General features: G+C 42.2%; 1 protein-coding gene across 2 annotated transcripts in view; it reads right to left on the reverse strand.

The window, feature by feature from the left end:
* Window positions 1–25,518, reverse strand: part of LOC146517214 (voltage-dependent T-type calcium channel subunit alpha-1H-like) — a 65,200-nt gene that overhangs the window by 21,887 nt on the left and 17,795 nt on the right. For both annotated transcript variants that reach the window (XM_085162723.1, XM_085162722.1), the window contains 16 exons: window positions 23,637–23,949; window positions 23,447–23,539; window positions 22,782–23,349; window positions 17,061–17,413; window positions 10,706–10,857; window positions 10,016–10,201; window positions 9,638–9,755; window positions 8,996–9,151; window positions 8,192–8,279; window positions 6,686–6,873; window positions 4,288–4,599; window positions 3,584–3,684; window positions 3,230–3,353; window positions 1,733–1,801; window positions 1,375–1,559; window positions 1,163–1,289 (listed from right to left, as the gene is read on the reverse strand). In XM_085162723.1, coding sequence (XP_085018849.1) covers window positions 1,163–1,289; window positions 1,375–1,559; window positions 1,733–1,801; window positions 3,230–3,353; window positions 3,584–3,684; window positions 4,288–4,599; window positions 6,686–6,873; window positions 8,192–8,279; window positions 8,996–9,151; window positions 9,638–9,755; window positions 10,016–10,201; window positions 10,706–10,857; window positions 17,061–17,413; window positions 22,782–23,349; window positions 23,447–23,539; window positions 23,637–23,949 — 3,133 coding nt within the window. The remainder of the gene's footprint in view (window positions 1–1,162; window positions 1,290–1,374; window positions 1,560–1,732; window positions 1,802–3,229; window positions 3,354–3,583; window positions 3,685–4,287; window positions 4,600–6,685; window positions 6,874–8,191; window positions 8,280–8,995; window positions 9,152–9,637; window positions 9,756–10,015; window positions 10,202–10,705; window positions 10,858–17,060; window positions 17,414–22,781; window positions 23,350–23,446; window positions 23,540–23,636; window positions 23,950–25,518) is intronic.

A 25,518-nucleotide genomic window follows, 5' to 3' on the forward strand; every position in this document is an offset into this window, starting at 1 on the left:
AAAATGTCTCCCTGTATAGCAGACATTGTCCAAGACATTTGTGCTTCAGTTTTGGAGAGCGAACTTTGAGTGTTTTATTAGTCTGTTAGCTTAGCATTCATTAGCAGTTTGTATACGCAGCTTTGAACAAAGCTTGCTAGCACTAGTTGATACCTGGAGCCCCCCCACCCCTCACCTCATTATGATATGTTAAATTGTGAAATCAACCCTCCACCCCCCCAAAAAAAAACATGGCGCCTGGCAGCCTGAATGCTAAATGCTAAAGTCCAAATACTTTAGCATTTAGCTTGACATCACAGTGGCTACGACCTAGCTTGCAGATAAAGGTGAAAATTAAGTGTTAATTCATGTTTCAGACTGTAAAAAAAGGTGAAATGCTGATCAGTAATTCTTTTGTGTCCAAACCTAAACAAACTGCAAGCAAAAAAAAAAAACACACCTCCCCTTTCAGACTTTCACTGTCCTTTACATTAGAAACACACCAATATGTCACTTGAGGGATGCTGATCCAAGCTTGTTTTCTAAGGTAGGAGCAATCAAGCTACTATTTAAAAGTAGTAACAAATTAAACTTTATTTGCGCTTACATTTTTTTTCTTTCTTATACTGTACCCTGTTATTTGGCTTCAGAGCTTATTAACAGTCCCAACCCTGAGGTCTGAAACCAAAGCAACATCATATTCTTTTTGATCTTTTATACCAAGCAAAGTGTGTTATTTATAGTTTATTAGCTCATTCTGAATATTAAGCTATTTTAATAAATAATAAGCTGTATTTATGAATTTGATTAGTAATATTAAAATCCAGGTGAAAATCAGATTTAAAAACCGCATTCTCAGCACATTCCCCCTGTTGAACCATTGTTTTTTTTTTTAATTACTTCCAGGGACTGGTGCATAATCAGCAGCTCATTTGCATTTCCTCCCAATTTTTCTCTTCACTTTTTATTACCTGAAGCTTTCTCTGAGCTCATTTACTTTAAACCACAGTGATCTGTGTCTTCTTGCAGCAGAAAACACAACGAGCTTTTAATGTTCGGTCATATCAAATCGAGTGAAAATGAGTTTGACGTGTTTTGTATTTTGCTGTCTCGGGGGGAAAATGATGGAGCTTATCTTTAACTGACAGAGGATGAATGGGGAACGGTCGGCATGAACGTTTACCTGGACTCCCAGAATTCCAAACACGATGAAAAAAGCACAGCAGATCAAAACAATATTCCCAATTGGTCTGAGAGATGTGATCAGAGTTTCAACCACCAGTTTCAGACCTGGAGCACGACTTATCACCCTGCAGCAAGCACACACACAGATTAAACAGTCCTTAATATACTATCAGCAGAGTAAACACAGATGATAATCTCCTTGATTTGTACCTGAGTGGTCGAAGTGTGCGGAGCAGGCGAAGGACCCGGAGGATGCCTAAGATCCGATTACCACCTGCTGAAGCGATGGACACCAGGATGTCCACAAGTGACACAAACACCAGGAGCCCATCCAAGACATTCCAGCTGCTCTGCAGGTACACGCCCTCTCCAAAGTACAGGCCCATAGCTACCACCTGCATGCAGACGCGCACAGATCCAACAAAATTACTGAAATAATCAAATATGCTGAGGTGTAAAATGAGAATGAAAGCCATTATGATCCCCACCAGCAATGAAAATTGCCTCTTTAGAAGCAAGAAAATGACTTTGGAGTGCTTATTCAGAAAATGTTAACTGTTATGGTTACCTTGATCATCATTTCGCCCACGAAGATCACAGTAAAGATGTAATTGGACACACTGAGAAACATCCGCTCCTGTTGCACACACACAGACACACACACACACAGGCGTAAGAGCATGCACAGATTAACAGCAGGAAGTGCATTCGTCAATTTAAAGGCTTTGTAGCCTTAGCTTTGATTCTGGAGCACAAAGTGTTGCATAACGAGCTGAAAAAAATGCACATCAATCGTTGTAGAAACATAATAAAAGCATACTGGGAACAACACGTGTTGTTATAGAGACTCTTACATCAGCTACAAGCACATGGGCTCTTGTAGTAAACAGCCCCTCTTTGTGTGCGTGGTCATGCAAAAGACGTACGCTGCTTCTGTATTTGTGAGCCGTGAGTTGCGTCTTGAGCTGTTTAAGGTTTAGATTACAGTGCTGCGCGAAAGTCCTGATCTGCCACTTTTTTTAGGAAACTGAGGAATAGAAGTGGCGATTTATTGAAACGTGCAAACATAAATAGAAACGCAGTATATAAGTTAAAACAGAATTTGGCTTCAGGAACAGTTCTCCAGGCTTCTTAAAGGACATTTAAAACTCTTCTTTGGGTGTTTCTGCCTTTTGTTCCCTTTTCTGTCAAGATGATCCCGCACTGGTTGGATAATATCGAGGTCCGTGCTCTGGGGAGGCCAATTCGCTGTGCGTTTTTCTATCCAGGTATGCTTTTACTGCATTAGCAGTGTGTTTGGGGTCATTGTGATAATGAAAAATCCAACTACTGTCAATCAGATGCTTTCCAGATGGTATTGCATGGATCAAAATCTTATGGTGTTTCCACTTCTATTCTTTTAGCTCATAACTATTTGGGAATCTCCTTACTGGTGCACAAATAATATTTAGACAACTGCCAAATTGTGGTATCTTTAGCAGTTTTGTAGGTTCAACTAAAGTAATGGAAGCAACAGGTTGTTAATAACAAAGTGCTTAAAGATAAAATTCAAAATTGCTTCTTCGCTGTGTTGTCTGTTATCTCTAAACACAACACTGGTTCAGCCCTTGTGTTAGGTCAGTGGTTCATTAATTGCTCAAGACTACTTTAAAAATTAAAGTCTGGATCATATGAAGCAAAATCTAAAGACTTTTGGGGTGGCTCAAGACTTTTGCACAGTATTGTAGATGTTACGTTCAGACTTAATCTAAGCACTTAGACTAATGCATAATGAGTTCAAATGTGTCAAATCATCAAATAAAAAGCACAATGAAGATGGAAATTATATCAATAATATCCAGTTAAACCAACCAAGGAAGATAAGAAACAGAGTTTCAGTGTAAAATTACATCCATTAAGTCCGGGTTAAAGGTTAAAGGTCAGGGTCTGGAATGTCGTTATGATGGTCAATACTTCTCCTTACAAGTGTAGTAACTGTGTGTGTGTGTGTGTTTGTGTGTGTGTGTGTGTGTGTGTGTGTGTGTGTGTGTGTGTGTGTGTGTGTGTGTGTGTGCATATGAGGTACCATGCTGTGTGGCTGTATGTCAGGTCGCTCCAGGGCGATGGTGATGCAATTAAGGAAGATGAAAAGCAGGACGATGTGATCAAACATCTTGTGACCTATGACCCTCTGACACCACAACCTGAACCTGCAGAGAGACGGTGTGAGAAGAGAAAAGGATCTGCAACAACCCCAGTGTTTATTTTCTATTCAACACATCATCTGCATCACTTCCACCGCTGCATTTCTGCCAGGTTTAATTGATAAAAGTACAAATTGTACAACCAAGCTTCACACATGCGTGCGGTTAAGGCGATCTAGGCCACCCTGGAGAATATCAGGGGCGGTGCATAAACGTGTGTTTGTGTGTATCTTTACTGGTTGTGTGGAGCGAACAGATAGAGGGACCACTCTTCATGCTCCAGGCACCACTGAGGCTCATATGGCTCCAGTATCTTCTTCAGCCTCTTACATAAACTCTGGAATGAACACACAAACAGACGAATGACATCAGAGCGTACACTCGTTGCATTACAACAATCAGCATTGCTCCAAAAGTTGATTCTGTTCATCTGGACGTAGCGTTTTGTGGGAGGAAATCAGAAAATCAGTATTGTCTTATACACCCATGATACCGCAGAATGAAACTGAAGTCATTTTAATTTCTATCCAAGGTTTTTTCTTTCTTTTCTTTTTTTTGCAGCGACCTCGTGCGCATGCACAAAAAATTCCAACACAGCTCTTTTTCAAACAATATTCCGAGTCATTCTTCCACCCGGATCTAATTTAAATTCAGCTAATTAAATTTTTCTAAGTAACAAAAGTGTCTTAAGGTCAGCCAGGTTGGAATTTATGCCTTTGCGGGATAATTAGCAGCAGCTTTTGAACTTCTGAGCATGCCCAAAACAAGCTCTTTTATGAATTTGTTTTATCTAGGAATAACAGAAATGGGACGCCATCAAAATGCCTGCTCCCTCTGATTGGAACACACGCCAATTAAAACTGCCCGAGTCTACATTTACATATATATTATATGGTTTTTCATTTGGGGAGACAAGTTCATGAAACAAATAGGCATTAACCTCTTCAATCTCCTCTTCCTCTTGATCGCTGTGGTTATGCGATGTCAGGGGAGCATCGTCGTAGCAGTGGTCTGGCAGGTGGAAGGTGGTGCCATTACAGTCTGGGGAGAGGAGCATTGGCACCTGCAGGTACTCTGACTGGTCCAGAGACTGCTCCCTGCTGCTGGCTTTGGAGCTTGAGTATGTGTCGGACAGCAGGGACTCCATTTCTCCAGACTGGCTCTTCCTGTGGAGGCTGGGGGCTCGGCCGATGCTGATCCAGCTGGAGCGACGGCTCTCTGGCCCGCTGTCCCACAGGGACTGTGAAGACAACTTAGAACAGAACCAGTGCCTTGTTGGATTTCTGCCTTATCTTTCAAGTGCAAATAAGGATTTCATTCTTCACAGATTAAAGCTGCCCTGTAGAGTTTTTGGCCATTAGCAGTGCAGCGTTTAGCGTGTTTTCATGGCTCCTATTTTGTTTGTATCTTGTGCTCCTTATCAACCTCTACATAGAAATGACCAGGATTTGCGCTAATGATAAGTCTGTTTGGCCCAGCACAGTTATTAAACTTACTGAGAAACAGGGTAAAACAACGGGATGCTATCTGATAACACTTTAAGAGGTTTCAGTGCAGAAGCTAGCCACAGCGAGCAACCACCTGCAACCATTTGCCAGTGGAACATACAAGGACTTGAATAACCTAGCCTTATCTTATCTTAAAGACTTTATAGTACCATGTCACCCCAATAGAGTACTTCACTTTCAGACTGCTGGTTTACTTGTGGTTCCTAGGATATATACACGTAGAATGGGAGGCAGAGCCTTCAGCCTTCAGGCCCCTCTTCAATGGAACCAGCTCCCAGTTTAGATTCGGGAGAAAGACACTCCCTCTACTTTTAAGATTCCGCTTAAAACTTTGCTTTTTAATAAAGTATATAGTTAGGGTTGGATCAGCTAACCCTGAACAAACCCTCAGTTATGCTGCAGAATGCTGGGGGAGTTTTTCTTTGCGACTATTGCCATGTTCTTGCTAATAGTGGGTTTAAGGTTGTCTCCATGTTATTGTAAGGTCTTTACCTTACAATATAAAGTGCTATGAAGCAACTGCTTTGGGATTTAGTGCAATATAAATACAACTGAACTCAACTGAACTGAATTTGCTCAATGGTCCATCAATACACTTTTCTTTCCAACCTGTCCTTTAGCCTGTCCACAGTTACTGCTGTATCTGCAAGCCACTTTGAAACCCACCTCCAGACCAATTTGTCCTTTCCATCCGTGTCTACATAACCATTGTCATATCTGTCACCACTGACGTTGCCTGCTTTGTTCTATTTCTGGTCATGCTACTGCTCCCCTCCTGCATTTTTTAACTAAGGGTGTGTTCACCGTAGGCCATCTGTTCCCCAGCACATCTGACCCCAAAGTCCAGCTCATTTCACTAGTGCGATTACTAGTGCGCGCCATTCGCAGTTAAGTGAACTGTGCCCCGTCTGGCTCGAACAGGTGGTCACAGCTGAGCTTCAGTTGAATTCAGTGATGGTACACATGTAGTGTGATGACCATCCAAGCACAGAACTGCGCCACTTGCTCAATAGCAGCTGCCTCTGTCAAAACCCCTGCTTTAATAACAAATCTACAGGGCATAAGAACTGGCCCAGTTAAGCCACAAACTGCATAAAATCATGAACCCCTCTACAAGAACGCTTTTTAAGAGCGCGTGTCTGAAAAAAGGGAGAGAGCACGAGAAAGGAGTCGGGACAGACTGAAGTGGACCTGGCTCATTAAGGGCAGACCAGCTGGGGAGCGGGGAAAATGGGGAGCGATCGATCAAGGCAACCGTGACCAGTCTGAATCCACCCTTGGAGGACATGTTTTAATCAAGATAAGCCACCTCACTTCAGTCTGAAACATCTTCTGAGTCGTTGGCATCAAATCTCCTAAAAGCAACGTGAAACGAACCTGACGTTCAGCTCAAACATTAAGCTTAGCCGTGCATAGAAGGAGGGCTACATGACTCAACCCGTCAACAGTTGGTGATACTAAAGTGCCAGCAGAAGGCCTGCTAACAAAAAGACTGCCAGCCCAAACAATGCTGAAATATTTGGCTTTGTGAATGTTTTATGAGGATAGAAATGCACTCAAGTAATTTGTCGTGTCTTGAGAAGACACATAATGGGTTTGTTGGGAAACAAAGTAAACAAATGAACCTCTGCAAGGTAGCTTCAATGAAGCTCTCTGTTATCATTCTATGACTTCAACATTTAGAAATTGCTTCAGCTCAGCTTGGATTTATATTCTTTGCATTACAAACATTTTTTGATTAACTGTTTCTCTAACTCACATTTATAATAAATATTTAACGTGGTTTTTTATAAACATTTATCCACATAAACGCATGTGCCCAAGGCTCACCGGTGACCTTTGCTCAAGGCTGTTTTCCATGGATGCACCACTGGCCCGGCGTGACTGGTTGGAGTTTATGGTGGGCGTAGCTGCAGTGTGTGTGATGACCGGCAGCGGTGGAGGAGGAGGGGGAGGCATGGAGGCTTTTGGGTTCAGGATACCATTGGGACTCAGCATCATGGCCTGAATCTTCAGCTCTGCACACACACACACAGAATATTTGATGTCAAAGAATGATTCTCATTTATTATATTTTGGGATTTGCAATATTTTCATGATTTTGGTTTGGATCAGGGCTGCACTGACCATGGCTGTATCTGCTGCATATACGCTGTATATGTCACGATCGCGCTCACTGGCTGGTAAAGCTCTGTGGATATTCAGGTTTTTAAGGTGGATCTTATGCATGAGTTGTGGAGCTGACAAACTGACTGCACTAAAAGTTGTGCAACTGACTTCTGGATCACATGGTCTGGCAAAAACAGACCAACCTAAAATAAATCCTCCTTTTGTGTGTGTTTTACTTTGATTATGACAACAATTAGTGACTAAATAAGACTTTAGAAACTACTGAGTGAGCCCATAAACCCATGTGGAAAGTCTTTACTGAGATCATTTGACTTCGCTGCTCCTGCTCGACATTAGAAAGAAGACGTTTAAGACTTCAGTCAGTAATTGCTGACTTATTGCTGCATTATTTAAAAAAAAAAAATCTAGATAGTGCACATTTATGTTACTAAATGTTCACAGTGTGTTTCGTGTCCATTTTTCACTCCCATGTTGTCCTTGAGCAAATACAGATGAGCTGCGCTCAAGATGCTCACAAATGCAATTTAAACAAAATTAGCCTCTACTTAAAAAGCCAAAATCTCCTTCAGATTCATCTTATGCCTAATTTGAGGTAATGTAGGTTGAAATTTTTAATTAATATTAAAAAAAAGACAGCATCAGAGTGAATAAACAATGGCCTATGTGTAATGTCAGTGAGGTTTATGCGGTTTTGCCCTTTTAATGAGCCCTCAGAGTGAAGGTAAGAGTAATGTCTTGATGCCTGCTTCAATAATCCAGGTAAGAAAATCCCCGAAAGTTGATTCTGTTCATCTGGACTCAGTGTTCTCATTAAGGTGACATCGTCAGTCTCGGCTGACTGCAGCTTTCCCACCATTATAAACCAACAGCCGGCTGACTGAACTAAATCAGACAAACTGAGCTTGTGGCTTTTCTGTTTGTTTGTTAGTCGGTGGCATGAGTTTCAGTCGTTACGCAGCTGTTTATAAGGTCAGGGAAACCTGCAGTCAGCCGAGACTGAAGACGTCAGTTGAACGAGAGATTAAACTTTTCTCCCACTGAAAACGCTGCATCCAGATAAAGATCTTTCAATCTTTCTGGGATTAAAAACAAGAGAAATGATGAAAGAACCTCCAAGAATTCAGGTCAGAATACACCAAAAGGCTATTTTAAGGCGACTCCATGTGAACTTTCACTTCCATGTCGGGCTGATCTGCGAGTTTGTACCTGCAGCGTACAGCTCTCTCAGTTTCTCCTCTTCATCGTAACACATCGAGTGTCTGTCATCATCGGCCTCAGATCTGTTAGCATCTCCCTGAAAACACAGACAGACGCAAATATACACCAGAGTCATCATCATCATCATCATCACCACCTTCCCTTCCTCAGTGTTGTAAAAGTGAAAAGCACATCTCGGTTGAGCGGGAAAGACTAAGAGGAAAACTAGGCAGACGGGCGGAGGGAATCTCCAGCGTTCTCTAGTTGAGTTATGTGGATGGCTTTGGCAGCGATCTCCTGTAGTCACGCCAATAAAGCTTTACTGAATTTAATTAAAATTCACGCCAGAAAGATGGAGGCAGGCGGCTTTGGCAAAGGGTATCTGTGTGTGTGTGTGTGTGTGTGTGTGTGTGTGTGTGCGCGCAATAGTGAGAGAAAGAGCAAGCGCTCTCTGATGCCGGAGATAAAAGATGAAAACTAAACAACAAAAGCTCACCAGCTGTGAATGGCAGGCGATATCAAACACATCCCTACCCTGGAGAGTATTTTGTGTGTGTATGTGTGTGTGTTGCAGTGAGAAAGAAAAATGGAGGAAGAGAGAAAGGAGGATAGGAAAAAGCAACAGAGGAAAAGTGTGATGATAAAGAGACAGCGAGCGAGAGAGAGAGAAAGGAGAAACCACACAGGCAGGATGGAGGAGATTATTCTCTTGTAGGCAGCTTTGGTATCATCAACACAACAGAGCTCAATTAGTCTCATTCGCTCTGCCTCGTTGTCTAAGTAGCTCAAATGAAACGGCATCTTTGCCCTTACTTCAGCTTGAAAGCCCTCGACCAAAATGGCGACGAGCAAGTTGAAGAGGACGTAGTTGCCAAAGGTCATGAGGGCGACAAAATAGAGGGCAGCCAACGGCGTTGTGGAGGCCATCCCGTTATAGAGCACCGCGTTCCAGTCCTCCTGGGTGAGGATCTGCAGATTAGATAAGATGTGGAGAGACGTCAGGGGGTTAGAAAAACACGCCGTCAAACACACAAGGAGCCAAAAAGGCGACGCGCTACATTGCTAGCAGGTGTTCCAAGAATAGACAACGTGAGTTTCTTCCTTTATTATCTTGTCGTCAGTTGAACAGTAATGACGCTCATCAGTGTTAAATGAACTCCCGCCGAGTGAGTGCTTCATTATTGCTCTTCCTCCTCTGCTCGTGAGGAACTTACCTGCCCACTGGGACAGTTTTTTTTATACTTTGCTGAAAAACCGAGCGCGCGCTCCCAAATCAGAGCAAATGAAATCACGGGCGAGCGCTCGTGACTGCAGCAGCTGTTGTTTGAATCTCACTCCTAACAGTGGCGTGTAATTGATGGGGAAATTCCTCCAAATCAAATACCACCGGGGTCTTCGTGTGCTCTGTGTGTGTGTGTCCCTGAGCGAGGGTGCATGTGAGGATGTTTGTCTAACCTGAAAGACAGTGACAGTCGCCCAGAGCAGGGAGTCAAAGTTTTTTCTGTCTGGTAAAGTGTCTCCGCTGTCTTGTCGCAAACCAAATTTACAGCCGAACAGATGCATCCCCAAGATACTGCAATACACACACACACACACACAACAGTAAGGTAATGTTTTTATCAAGCAGTAATTTAATATGTGCAACAACAAGATGCGGTAATACTGCCTGCGTGCACAGTTGTATCTACATGAAAGCCGATAACACATGTGGTGATCAGTTTATAACAGAGGAAGGAGAATCACAGCAGTAGCCATTTGAAATGTTTTAAGTAATAACAGCATAATTAAAGCAGAGAAAACGCTTAAGCATCACTGTAACTCGTGAATATATACCTGAATATGAATATAAAAAGCATCAGCAGCATGCAAAAGGTGGCCACGTTGTCCATGGTCTTCATCAGCACCACCAGCTGCCTCCTGAGTGCAGGAAGGAACCGGACCAGCTTCAAAACTCTCAGCAGGCGGAAGGTGCGCAGCACCGACAGGCCTCCCTCGGCCTCACCCACGATCTCCCACACGCTGAAACACACACACAGGTTAAAAGCACAGAGATGCATTTCCATTGAAGCGATTAAGGAATCAGCTGTTACCCTTTGTCAGCATTAGCGTCACCCAGGAAAACAAAAACAAAAAGAAAGAAAGAAAAACTTCCCGAATCTTTTCAGAAGGGAGAGAGCGCTCAAGTCTTTTTGATGTGACGTGTGGCAAACGAAAAAACAAAGTGGGGCCAGTGTTGTTTACAGTTCACCAGCCAATAAAGAAAGCCAGCGCAGCGTGAACTGGCACGGTAAACAAGCAAGGCCTTCAAACGTGGATACATAATTTAGCTTGTAGTACTACATAATGGAGTGAATACAGGCCCTCTGGACTATGAGTGCAACCGCTTGGCTCAGCTGCCAGCACCGGCATCGCTGGCAGTTCGGGAGATTTAGCTGCAGAGCCCGAGACGTGAGAACAGGAGGAATAACTAATGACAAGAATTCCCTTTTTGGGGTAAACACACAGACAGAGAGTTCCCCCCACCTGATGATGACAATGACGCTGTCAAAGCCGTTGTAAGGGTTCTTGATGTAGCCGAAGAGCCCGAGAGCCAGGAGCTTCAGCAGCATCTCGAGACTGAAGAGACTAGTGAACACCATGTTACTGATCTCCAAAATATCTGTCAGCTCCTGCGGCTGAAGAGGTGCAGTGTTTGTGGAGAGAAAACAGGGAGAGATTGATGTACAGAGATGGACGGGCACAGAGAAAAATGAACAAATAAACAGAGACAGACAGCGTGGAGCTCAGTGCACTCAACATGTTAGGAATCTCCAAGATGTTGGTGAAGGCTTCGGTTTGGGTTCACACGGATTAAAGCTGGTCAGATTTTGTTGCTGTTCTTTTTTTCAGATATTTTTTTAGGTTTATGACAAAAAAAAAAGCTTAAATTTGTATCCTCATTCCAAAAAATCCACAAAGAAAAATGTTTCAGAGCCTGTTTTTAAGGACATAGCTGGTTACTTAGTTGTTTCAGGACATTTTTCTACTGACATTTTTCTAACAGAATTAAAAGGTTAACCCAATAAAGTCTAGTAACCTCTAAACTTTAGCTATGTGCCAGTCTATCAGTATCTGAATTTATAGTGAAGCAACAGGAGAAACACCCTTCAACCACGTGACAAACGTTAATATTTCATAGTTTATCTACCAGAGGGGAAATTCCCTGTTAGCCCTGTCCCTGTTTTCCACTTTTATCATAACAGTTGAGAGAGATGACATGAAAGCAGGGAGAGCAGAAGGAGGACATGCAGGCTGCTGCGTTAGCGTCACACCATATGTGTGAGCCAAACAGCACAACAAAACACGACTGTGCTTTAAACTGCTTTGTCTTATTATCTAAGTAGGGACCCATAAATGATGATTACACGTGAAAAATGTTAGAGAAATCTGTTCATGTTTTGTGCGTCTGAAAAAAATAATACTGGCTGATATGTTGATTTTTTTTTAATTTGAATTCAGTTCAAATTTATTGTAGCATCAAATCACAACAACAGCTGCCTCAAAGGATTTATATTGTAAGGTAAAGACTACAATTACACAGAGAAAACTAATATGAGCAAGCACTTGGCGACAGTGGTAAAGAAAAACTCCCTTTTAACAGGAAGAACCCTCTGCCAGAATTATCAGACTCTTAAATCACCAAATATCGGTCTTAAAGATGCTCACTGGGTTCTAATATAATTAATTATTTTATAACGAAGAACTTCATAAAATTATCTGTAACCCTGTAATATTGTAATATGCAGCATTTGTTCTTCTGGGGGACAAAAACCCACATCAAAAACAACAAAAGTACTTGGTCATCTACACATATCAGGGGTGAGCAGTTAATTTTTAGGTGCACTCAAACTTGATGAGCGCTTTAGAACGATCCATTCTTTCACAAATGTTTGTACAGCACAGCCACGTGTTTGATTTTATACACCTGTGCCAACTGACATCACCTGAATTCAGAGATTAAGAGGTGTGGCCCAACACGTTTGTCCATTTAATGTACTAATTTCTGATTTTCTTAGGTTAGGTTAGGCTATGTTAGGCGTTACCTTAGTGGTAGCTGTCATTAAGAAAAAGTTCAATAAAATAAGTAGAGTCCTACATTTGTCAACCCTTCAAAAGCATGACACTAAAATCTGTGTTGCCAATGATTAGGGAATCACAGATGGAGCCTGTCTCAACCTGTCTGTCTGATATCGAGGGTGTGCTGCTGTCTTTGCTATTAAAGTGCTGTCATCGTGCCAAGATCGAGAAAGCTCCCCAAAGCCTTCAGAAAATCGTCCGGGTATCCACGCGAGTCTGCAAAGAGTTTTATACAGAATACTATAAGGGCGTTTGTATTATCATAGCGTGAGATAATTCACTATCTGGTAAGTACATGATATAACAATATCTCTTGCATGCCTGGACACAAGAACAAAACATTAATTAGTGCAACTGAGGCATTTCAGCCATCGTGATTCAGGAGTTATTAATCACGCTCGTGTCTTATACACAGTCAAGGATGTACTTCATGTGATGAGCTACAAGGCTGAGCTGTAATTACAATGAGCGTGTAATCTGTTAGGGTCCAAATGTTGCCATAGTAAACTAACCATAATTTCTTCATGACATCATCGCCATGGCAGTGGCCCATCGAATAAAGTGCAGTCGATATTTTACGATTAAATTGAGATTAATCCCAAAATGTGGAGATTACATTTCATAATAGCTGCCGAAGCTCGTATACGCTCTACAAAAGCCTCGTGCAGATGAGTCAGTGAAGCAACTTAAACAGCTGTCTTATCGTGTCTCGTGATACAACATCCTCTTTATGAGGCTGTAACCGTCCATAACCTTGCATCTGTCTACTGCCAGCTATTTCATCTGGTCAATATTGTGTGGGTTTTTTTCCTTCTGGCCAGATGCAGCTTCACCATCCTTATACATATCACCTCACTGTGTTTATGTGATAAAACAGAAATCATTTCCTTGTAACTAAAACTGATTCTGCAGTACGATTTCACGTTCTCATGTACACAAAGCTTTATGCAGAGGGCCTTAATCTCCAAAATGATCAATAATATTTTTTTCTCAGTGTGTCCCTAACACTCCTTTGTAAAGAGCAGTCAGTTGGCTGCAAAGAATTTGCAGGTAAGTTGGTATGAAAGTGCATGTTCTTAGAAGTTGAGCTGGTGAACATAAAGGCAAAACCCGCCCTTTTGGACTAAATGTGCTCCGGACAGACAAATACAGAGATGACTGGCTACAGTAACAGAAGAGACATTTGGTGCAGACCAAAGACATCTTTTCAGGAGAAGTGCAGCGGTGGAAATATTAGCGCTCGGGGTCACTTTGGTGCCTGGGCAGCCTGTAGTAATTAAATCAACGCCAAATTCTCTCCATCACATCAAAGAGTGCTTGAAGATAATGCGAGGCATCTGTCGGAAAACTGAAGTGGACCTTTTATGAGGATAATTGTCGTAAGAGATTTGAACCCCGTTAAAATGTTATGAAACAGGCAGAACGAGCAATAAGCCGTCAAACAGTTTGCTTGGAAGAGTGGTCAAAAGGTTCAACAAGACCATGACAAAAACTCGTCCACAATCATGCAAAATAATTTCAAAACAGTATTTTGAAAGCTTTTTGAAGGCATACTTATACCATGTGTGCTAATCGTTTTCACAGATAAATATCTGGTGGTAATTTGTTTGGATAAATGATTTCAAAAGTCCAAAATTTCCACTTCAAAAGCAGCTAATCATGTTCACAATCTTTAAAATGATGCCACGTATGATTTCTTCACCTGCACACTCAACCAGGCCCCGCACACACTTGATGAGGCGTCTTTTCCAATATATCACACAGTACTGTGGAAAAGTCTTGGGCCCACCTTTGCGTCTTTATATTTTGCCAGGAAAATGGGAAACAGGTGCAGCAGTTTATTAAAACGTGTAAAATGGGCAAAAACATAGTTTGTACAGTCATAGCAGTACAAACATAATAGTTCATGATCACCTTTATTCTTCACCACAGCCTGAACTCTCTTTGACAAGCTTTTGTCTAATTTCTTTAAGTTGTCTTCAGGAAAAGTTCTCGGGGGCTTCTTGAAGGACATTCAAAGCCTGTCTTTGGATGTTTCTCCTTCTTTTTCTGTTTTCTGTCAAGCTGATCCCACAGCGTCTAACACCCTTTTATTGTGGTATAGCAATGCTAGTGGGATGTTGTCCTATTACTGTAGAACAGGGGTAGGCAACTTCAGGCCTCGAGTGCCGGTGTCCTGTAGGTTTTAGATCGCACCCTGGGTTAACACACCTGAATCGAATGATTAGTTCATTACCAGGCCTCTGGAGAACTTCAAGAAATGCTGAGGAGTCATTTAGCCCTTTAAATCAGCTGTGATGGATCATGGACACATCTAAAACCTCCAGGACACCGGCACTCGAGGCCTGGAGTTGCCTACCCCTGCTGTAGAAGCTGGACAGTCTCCGTGAGTCCATGCTGCTCTCCGTGCATCTGTTCAGAAAGACCTTACCATTGACCTTACCAACAGGCTGGCGCAGGCAATTAACTAACCCAGGGGTGGGCAATCTCAGTCCACGAGGGCCGGTGTCCCTGCAGGTTTTAGATCTCACCTTGGGTCAACACACCTGAATCACATGATTAGTTCGTTACCAGGCCTCTGGAGAACTTCAAGACATGTTGAGGAGCTAATTTAGCCATTTAAATCAGCTGTGTTGGTTCGGGGACACATCTAAAACTTGCAGGGACACCGGCCCTCGTGGACTGAGATTGCCCACCCCTGAACTAACCTCAGCACATGTATGTAGGAACAGGGTAAAGCCATGGAGACTTGACTTGTATGGTCTTGTTCTGTTAACGCCAAATAAAGGTCTGTTGTTCTGTCTAACCGACTGGCCGCCGAGTTGTCCAGTTAACCTCCCCACCACATGCCCGCTGGTCCTGCTAGCCACTGCTTCCTCACCAGAACATGTTACAACTGCTTCAGTAATGTAGAGGTCTGGGTTCATTGTGTGTTTTTCTATACTTTTACTACATTAGCAGTATGTTTGGGATCATTGTCATGTTGAAAATGAAGTGCTGCAAATCGGATGCTTTCAAGATGGCCTTGCATGATGGATCAAAATGTGACGGTATTTTTCGGTGTTCATAATTTAATCAATTCATTTCTCCAGCACCAATGGCTGAAATGGGGCCCCAAACCATGACAGAGCCTCCATCATGTTTTACATTACGGTTGTTAGTCTATTCTGTTCTCCTCCAGCCGTTTCTCCTTGTTTCACCTCTTTAAGAATGACTTCTAGACAGCCACCCTCCCACTGAGACCATTTCTGATGAAGCCTCAAAAGTAGATGGATCAACCGAAGTTCCAGATGTAACTTTCAAGTCCCGTGTTGTGTTTTTGCTTGATTTTTTCCAATTTACCCGACTTTCAGGTACTGTTTATCTGTTTTAGGTTGCTATTTTTTCATTTGACTGTTACGTGTACACACAACACTGGTTTATCGCTTCAGTTAGATGCCTTTTTGTATGCTTGAATGATTCAGAGGTCAGTGTGAAGTGGATCTTTGATCTTTGACAGACATTCAGAAAGCTTGAACAAGTATTGCTCAAGACCTCTTTAAAACTTTCAATAAAGTCTTCCTCCTTGGAAGGAAAATATAAACAAATGATAGGTGGCTCAAGACTTTTACACAGTATGGTGCATACAGATAATCCTGTATTACATACTGTGATAGATTAGACTAAACAGGATTATTGCTGGGTTTTAACAAGATCAGAAAAACATGCTAACAGCAAACGCTCTGGATTTGACATCTTATACTTTCTTCCCAGACGCAGCAGCTGGGTTTGTGGGACCCAAACAAAGACGAAGTCAAGCCAACGTCAACAAAACACAAGAGTTAATATTATTCACAAATCATAATAACAAGTAGTCTGCATAAAGTCTAGCATAGTTTATACCTCTGAGCCACAGAGCTGCTGTCGTACAATAACTACGACAGTAAAAGTACATGAAAGAAATAAATCATGGAAGCTGGTGACATTTCTTGAAATTACAGAGAACATAGACACCGTTTTTTCTTCTTTTGCTCTGCTCCTTAAACCAACAAATGAGTGCACATGAGAAACTGCTTCTCTGAGCATGCTCAGCGCCATCTGCGTGACACACAGCTGCTCTCATAGGGTTTTTCAGAATAAACAGCACTGGTCATCCTGATTGAAATGAGGAAACACTGGTAAAAGAAACTGTAAAGCTATTTGCGTATGTCACAGTTTTGGATGATAAAAGATGGATGCGTTCACGTATTATATTTATTTGCATTGCTTCTTTGTTGATTTTGGGCCAAAAGGGATAAAATAGGTCAAATAGGGCAGCTCTCATCCTTAAATTTTAGCTATCGGAGAAGTTAAAGCCATCCAGATTTGTCATATTGTTCAGGAAATAGGCCAAACACAATCTCCCGCTGCCTTTCAGCCAATCACAATGTCAGATCTGTCCTCCCTCTCCACCTCACTCATCCACTCGCTTCTCCTCGCTCTGCCCCCACCCCCCTCCCCCCGTCCTGTCCCAGGGTCACGCTTTAATTAACACTTCAGGTCTTATGAGTTTCTCCATCTCCTGATACATGCCTGCACACACCCACACACAGTCTCTCACACACACACACACACACACGCACACTCTCTCCGTGATCCCATATGCTCGCTGCTGTAAGTGTTGATTGGAGGGTAAGTTTATTGACTCCACCGCACACGGTGATTAGCGCATCAATTTTCAATCAAATTGTAGTCGCAGCCAATCTGCGAGAGGCGCGCACCCCACACACGTGCGCACACTTACCTGCTCGTGGTACTCTATGCCCATCGACAGAGTATTAATAAGGATGGCAATCATGATTCCTCTGCTGAAGTATCTGCTGCCAACAATAAGTTCCAGTTTAGTTCTGAGCCTCGCCCAGCCGCACTCCCACAGCCTCTTCTTTGGCTCAGACAGCTGCGCGTCACTGAGGCACGAGCTGCTACAGTGACACGGGCTGTTACTGTGACACGAGTGGCCGCAGCGCTGCTCTTCAGGCTGCTCGTTAACATTTTCGCCGTCACTAAGTTGGTTGTAGTAGATGCAGTACGGGCATACCGAGGACTCTCCGGGGACTTCGCCCGGCAACAGTAACGCCGGATGCCCAGCAGAGCCTCCTGCACAGACAGAGATCAGAGGAGAGGCCACATCAATCATGCATCCACGAGGGTAGAGTAAAACGTCGCTTCTGTATGCAGACACTCTGTCATTTAATATATTCTCGGCTCGGCAAAGGAGAGGGGTTTCTTTTCATTTCTGGAAAACAAAAATTCAATAACATGGAAACCACTGTGCTAGTGAGGGGGGGTGGGGGGTTGCTTTGTGCAGACGGAGAGCTCTGTTATTAGAACAAGGATGCTCAAGTGTGTGTGTGTATGTGCGTTTTGTGAGGGTGGAGGAAGCTTGGGGGGGGGTAAGATTTCAGCAGAATTCATTAGTAAGGCACTCCGGAGGAATGCTCCAACGACATAACAACAAACACTAATCTAGCACGAGCAGTTCACTTGTCATCACAATTACAACAAATTCATGTTTCACTGGAGACTGATATAGTAAATCCAATCTGGTCGTTCTGCGGTGTGTGTGTGCATGTGTATAGATAAAACTGCCTTCAAGGCAGACTTGTTGAAAATGACTGACTTCACTACATACACAGGAAATACACTAATCAGGAGATGAGGGTGGCTTTCACGTAGCACCACGCTGAATGACTTCTGCTGCAAAGTTCTCCAACTACAGTCAGAATTTATTGCATCACTGAAGTGTATTAAACGCTGATATGTGAAAACGGATGCTTAAAGTGCTGTGAAACACGCAGGGAGCCGTGGAAGGGGGGGGGGGGGGGGGGGGGCTGATGATGTCAGGATTACCCGGATTAATTCAGCTTGGACTTTTGAGATAACAAAATTTTAATGAAAAGGCTGCGTTACCAACTGGGCTGTGGAGTCGCAATGTGTTTTTGGAACATGACTCATACTGGGAATTAAAAGACAGGATATCTTGGCCTCTGCTGCTTTGATGTTGACCGTATATTTTTATTCTCCCAAGTGAATCTTCGAGTTTAGTGAGAGTGCAGTTTTATGGAGCATGCCTTTAAATTAAGTTCTTGTCTTAGAAATTATATGTGTAATTCAACATTGTCTGGTAGAGTTTTTTATGTGAAAAAGTCTCGAGCCACCCATCATTTCTTTCTGTCTCCTCCTCTGATCCTGGCGATGATTTGAACCATATTTTTTACAGTCCAGTTCTTGTGTAATTTTCATACTTCAGTCTTGTCTCTCTCTTTCGCTTCCTTAAAAATGGCTTCTTGACAGCCATCTTTCCACTGAGATCATTTCGAGGGTTCAGTGAATAGTAAATGGATCAGCTGAAGGTCCAGATACATCTCGCAGGTCCTGTGTCTGGTCTTTGTTGGATTTTTTTCCCTCCCATTTCTTAAGGACAAAACTTTCAGACACTGTTCATCCGCTGTAGACAGTTGTTAGGCCTGCCATTTCTTCTTTTGTCCTACACTTGACCTGTTTCCAGACATTTTTAAAGGATACACTGCACACCATGCTGGGATATGCCAAGTTTTTGACTAATGGCTCTTGTTGGAGCACAAACATTATTTTATGACTGTCAAACTGTGTTATCTTTGGCATTTCTCATAGCTTTAACTAAAGTGCCTAAAGATATAGTTTTAAAATGGCTCATTGCTAAGTTGTCTGAAATGCACAGATCCAGCACTGGTCCATCTCTTGAGTTAGGTGTTTTTATCCCTGAATGATCAGTCTCTTAAAGAAAGAATTCCTGTAAAGACGGTCAGGTACTAGGACTGATCTGAAATTATTATTTTTTTTTTTTAGTCTGAATAAAAACTTTGAAAGATCTTCAGACAACCCGGAGAACCATTGTTCAAGACCACTTTAAAAAAACGGACGGGTCAAGACTTTTGCACAGTTCTGCATTTTTATACTGCTTTCAGCAATGCTCGATGTGTCGATGTGGGAAAATAAATATGCATAGTTTCAAAGGTTTTCAGGTTATCCCATATAAGGCAAAGAATCTTGTTAAAAGATCTTCAGTATTCTGCTACAAGTCATCTTCCTGAATATTTGCATCCCATCTCTCCACAGAGATTTCAGGGAATCAAGCACGCAAGGCCCCACAAAGGAGAAGATGTAGATAAAAAGAGAAATGTTTTGGATCAATTGTCTGGAGACACTTCAACCTTTAGGCTTGAATAGTACAACAGATTATCTGAATGATTTTCCAGTTTTTCACATTTTTCCTCAAAGCTTTGCTGTTGTGAGGAATGATGGCATTTGCTTGATGCTTTTTAACAGCATGATTGTTCATGGCATTTTAAAGCCGCTGTAAACATATAGTCCTCCTTTTGTCACATACATCATCTCATTACATGGATAATGCTCAGGCTACGGTAAACACAAGCTTATCTTTTAGCTCCTGCAGTGCTGTGTGAGGCAGAGGTGAAACCAGACGGGGAGTTTTGTTTCGGGATTGTGTCGTGTCTGCACAGCGCTCTGAAACTTCACATTTTTCACTAAGTTTGTGCGACATGGGTAAGACTACAGACTGCAGTGGATGACGTAAGATATAAAGTTACTATGAAACTGCCAGCTGGTACTGGCAAAATAAAAAGCATTCATATATACGAACACTTTATGATCCAACACTCTGCAAAAGAACAAGAAAAAAAAGAGGAGGCTGGTCTTTTTTCTGTTTGCAGAGTGGCTCTCCATAGCATTTACACATTTACGCAGCTGATCTGCCAGCCTTATTGATTATACACTGAAAAAAAGGGATTGGCCAGCTCTTGGATTTACGTAAGCATCTTGCGTGTATTTAACACAATTGCCTCATGCTTTAAAGTTAAGTGTAACTATATACTGTAGAAACTACATAATATGCAGAGAGGGTAGATTAAATTGTTCATATCATGTTCAAGTGAAGTAAGTCAATAATATAGCAATGTTAAATCCCGCGACACTGCACGGGATTTCAGTCTCGCACTCTTTGGATCGTGGTTTCAGGAAGGCATCCATCTCAGTCAAGTCGAGCAGCCACCTCTACTTTTTTTGGTATACCAAAAAAAGTAAATTGGGTGGTTGTTACATTAAAAAAGTCTACCTTGTAATTTGAACACAATAATTTCATGTTTCTATGAACGTAATTAAATCATGTAGGATTTGCATGGAATTCAAAAACTTAATTTGTTCTTGTTGAGATGACAGGATACAATCTAGTAAGAGTGGTTAGTTGCTGAACTCATGAAATTCACAAGATCGCACAAGATTTCAAACTGCAGGAAAATCACTGGAGTTATAAGAGGCAGAGAACTACACACACACCACGTGCATGCTATTGCTATTTATTGTGGATTAACCTGTCGAGGACAAAAACAAAAAAATTCTGCATCAAATACAGGAAATCATAGCTTTCCTGTATTTCCTAGATTGTTGGCATGCTGGTTAGTGCTGTTGCTTCACAGTAAGAAGGTCCTGGGTTCAAATCCACATTCTGGCTAGTTTGCAGCGGCTTCTCTCTGGGTATTCTGGTTTCCTCCCACAGTTAAAAGTCATGCAGTTATTAGAGTTAGGGTTAACTGGTGATTCTAAATTACCCGTGAATGTAAGTGCACGTGGTTGTTTGTTTCTATGTGATAGACTGGTGAGCTGTCCAGGGTGTACCCTGCCTCGTAACCTATCACTTCAGGGTTATTTCCCAGCCCTCCTGCAACCCGGAGGATGGTAGTCATTGTAAATCCATTCAATTTTTATGGTAACCAGACTGTAGATTTTGTTGAACATTATGTAATATGAAGACAACATGTAGTATTTAAGTGACCAAGTAGTATTGGGGTAAAAGTTATTGAATAGTGTTGAAATAAAATGACAAAATTGTGAAGGATTAAAATATTCCAAGAGCTCAACTTACTTCATCTGAACATGTTTCAATCGTGTTTTATGAACACAAAATGCACAGGTTTACTGAATATGAAAAAGTTGTGTTGATTTAACTCAGTTGTTTAGGTTTCTGCCAAAGCAAAACATTTGTGTGCAACAAATGTCCACTATTGAATCAAGTAAATCCAACATGGCCTTTTTTTCAGTGTAGTGGAAGCGTGTGGCTGCTGCATGAACTTGCATACGTTACATGTTCAGTGTAGCCACAAGAATTTGAATTATAATACCCCTTAGTGTCGTCTTGTATAAGGGACACACAGCGTTATTGAATTCTGCTCGCCTTTTCCGTGCATAAAAATGTGCTCAGAGTGTAACAGACAGTGGCTCTGCTTCTTTTATCATACTGCTTTGAGCTCCGAAAAGAAAATTAAATGTGCCTGCGCAGTGTTAAAGGTGGTGAATGTCGCACAGATATCAAAGTTTCACTAAATAAATCTGAAGTGATCTGAATTTGAAATACAGCTGAGGGCAAGTGGGAAGATATATTCTTGGTTAATTTGGGACTGCCAGAGATTATTTCTCAAATTAAACAAAAACAAAGATTATTCAAACGAACAACAGCAAAACAGGGGAGTAATCATAGACTGTATTAAAAGATGGACTTATTGTAGTTTCCAGGTTTGAAAACTGAAGCCAATGTGGAGCTGTCTTGAACCTGCGTTATGGTTGCAAAAAGATGTACATGGCATAAGGAAATCTACTGGAAAACTGCCCTTGGCTTGTGATGATTCCTGTCCTGATTAGATTACAGGCTCAGTTGATAGTTTCAAGTCTTATTTAATAACTCATTATGACATTTTGTAAATTAAGGTCTTTCATTAGGGTTTAAAAAATGGGATGAAGTAAGAAATGCTTTACCAAGACACAAGCCAAGGTCTCAGAGCCACCCCACACTCGTCACGCCAGGTTTGAAAATACCAAGATGACAGCTGCTAGGGGCCTCAGTCACACAGGCCTAGAGACCAGTCTGCAACCTCCTAGCAAGCTCCAGTCACTACGGAAAAATGTGTTTTCCCCAGCTGGATGGAAGTTGCTGTCTTCCTCCAGGTGAAATCGTGATACTCCTCCCAAAACATCCATGCATTTACTTTGGTCGCTAACAGATTGCTTTGCGGGTCTGTAGACTACACAGACTGCAAACAATTGCCACTTACTCTCTGAGTTGTAGTGGAAGTTGAAAAAGTGCAGCACAAACCGGAAATCGACAATGCTCAAAGTCAAAGTAAAAGTGCTTCCTTACTGCTAATTTGTAAGCAATCAACACATTTCGATGTCCATTTCAAGAGTTGTAACTTTTGCTTCAAAGGAAAAGAGTTCCCGTTTCTGGTTTGCGTCACACTTTTCATGGAAAATGCTCATGTTAGCACTCATGTCCATCTTTTACATACAGTCTATGGGAATTTTAAAGCCTTTAATCCTGGACATCAAACTCGCTGCTTCCACACGTGTAATAGTCAGAGTGTGACACTGTGATTCACACACTTTCAAACATTCACACACATCCCTTCATCCTCACCGTGCTCCAGCACCAGCTGCGGCAGTCTGTTGCCGGTCTCCTTAGCAACCAGCCTCTTTTGGTCCTGGTCCTTTGCATCCCCGTGACTGAAGAGGGGCGCTATGAAGGGATAATTAAAGCCGTTGCCTCCATTACTGACGGCGGGGTCAGTCTGAGGCTGATGGTTTTGGTGATGATGATGATAAAGCTGATGAAGGTGTGACAAGTCATTAGGGGCGTGGCCTGAGTGCCGGTGGGCGAGACCGTTCATCTCCCCGGCCCCACCGCCCCTGGCAGATCCGCCACCTTGCTCTCTGTGGCACGCGCACGAGCAGCGAAAGCGCGCGCGCGTCTGAGCGTAGCAGCGGGAGAGCCGTCGCCAAGCCTTACGGCCCAGGTGCGCCAGGTAACGGATGATCTCCTCGTAGCAGCTCCCTGGTTGGCTATCGCTGGCCAGCGTAGAGGCCGACTGATGGAGCTGGCGGGCGCGCTGCTCTGACTTCATTAAGGCGTGTTCTCTCTGTTTCGTTTCAGAAAACTGCGTTGCTATTACGACCAGGCACAGGTTGATCATGAAGAAGGAGCCCACCTAGAGAGGACGACACACGTCACATACAATAAGTAGAATTTTTTATGTATATATATGGATGTGTGTGTGGGCATTTGTGCTATAAGCATGTACTCACTATAATGAGGAAAATGAAGTAGATGAAGTTGTAGAAAGAATGTGCGTCCATGACATAGTACATGATGTCTACCCAACCCTCAAGAGTAATTACCTGAATGAAAACATGCACACAGACAACAACAGCGATATGTAGTGTGCACCTCATGGTAGCCAATCAGATTCCTGTGATTAATCCTCGAGACATTTACCTGAAAAATGGCAATCCACGCATATCCAATGTTATCAAAGTTAATAGCTCCTTTGTGTGGGTTCAATTCCCCAGCACGACACTCATTGTAATACTGATACCAGTTCACACAAGACCCGGGCTCATCTACTCTGAGGCCCATCTCTGGTAGGGCCTCCCCAGCATCCAGCAAGCAGGAAGTCCTGCCTACTCGGCGACGAGGCACATCAGTGCACCGGAGCATCCCGTTTTCTCTTTCCATGGAGCAGATGAAAGGGTGGTCGTCTGTGCCGTCGGGCCGATAGTAACCATTCAGGAAGGAAATGTTATATTTCCTGAAGAAGAAGAAGTTTCATGAGTTAACAGATGTTAGATTTTGCTTCGTGTAAGCATAACCGAATATAAGAGGGCAACAAAAAATGTTGATTGTTTTCTTTACTGCCAAGAAACAAATAATATACCATTTCTTTCAAAATCATCTTTTCAAAAATGATTAAACTGTTTTTGTCAAATGATACTTAAACTGAAGTAAACAGTGCATTTCTTGGTAACTACTTCAGCTGCAGAGTAATGAGTGTAATGTGAGAGTGGGTATTTATGACAACAAGACTGCGTGAAGAAAAATGTCTCCCATTATGGCTCATGGATGTGTGTGTACATGTGTGCGTGTTGTGTTTTTTAAATTGTATGAAGTTAATTCTGAACAATGGCAGAAAGGAAGTTATATTTGGCCCCGGCTGCACAGATCTCACAAGTAAGCCAGCATCAAGCACGAGTAACACGGAGCGGACCTCAAACACAAACGCTGAGTTGCTGGGTTGGATTCGAATGGTTTTCAAAAAGATAAATCATTTTATTGACCTACTGTTTCCTTCAAAGGTCTGTTTTCTTGGGGAAACAAATGAAAGACGGTGTGAAACACACAGAGGTGCTAAAGTAGGAAATGAGGAAACAGAGAGGGAAACACAGATGAAGGGAAAAAGCAAAAAAAACCCAGGGAGGGTGCATTGGAGAGATAAGCAATCAATCATGTGTGGTGTAGAGGAGGGTCACGGGGGAGCGCTGCTGCCTCACTTCTTATTAGGAAAGGTCATTTTGTTGTTTATGAAGCAGAAAAAATCAAAATCTTTATAGTGAACATGAAACTGGAGAAGGGTTTGTTTTGCTAAAATGGTACCGGATACTGTGCAGTGGGCTTCTTGTGGGCTAAGCGAGAGTCGGTTAACAACTTTAACAACTACTGCAGACGGTAAGGAAAGGAGCTGTTCCTGCAGCAGAAAGTAATTCCAGCTGAACTGTGCGCATTATGTTGCAAATTAAGTGAAACAGCTGGAAATCATTTTGCAAATGTCATTTTGTAAAATCTTGTACAATAAACTATTATCTACTCACTCAACTCTATTGGTAAAAATTCCAGTGTCAGAATTCAATCTTAACCCTCTGAATGCCCAGATTCCTCCAGAGAGAAGCCAAAGCATTCAGACTCTTGGGCTTTGCTTTGGAGCTGCGTGCCTTCTTGAACTTATGATGTAAGCTTAAGATTCGATGATATAACATTTCAAAAAATGTAACGATAAAAAAAAATCACCTCCAGGAAGCACTGATGACTCACAAAGAAAAATAAAACACCCCAGGTTTATCCCCTGTACCCAAATACTTTCAGCTGAGGAGTTATTTTTTTCCATTTCTTCTTATGGTTATGCTGATAACTATTTGCAAATCTGGGAAATATTAATATTTGCACTGGCTCAGTTAAAGTTGTGATAAAATGTGTATTGTGTTTTCATAATGAGGCAGTGTTTTGCCTTGTTTATCATCTCCATGAGCGCCCAGATAAATTCCACGCTGGCAGTAATGTCCTTACATTAAGCAGCAAAAAAAAAAAAGTGATTCTGGGAGAAACC

Source organism: Neolamprologus multifasciatus, chromosome 6 (genome assembly GCF_963576455.1).
Source record: "Neolamprologus multifasciatus chromosome 6, fNeoMul1.2, whole genome shotgun sequence".
In the NCBI taxonomy this organism is placed as follows: domain Eukaryota; kingdom Metazoa; phylum Chordata; class Actinopteri; order Cichliformes; family Cichlidae; genus Neolamprologus; species Neolamprologus multifasciatus.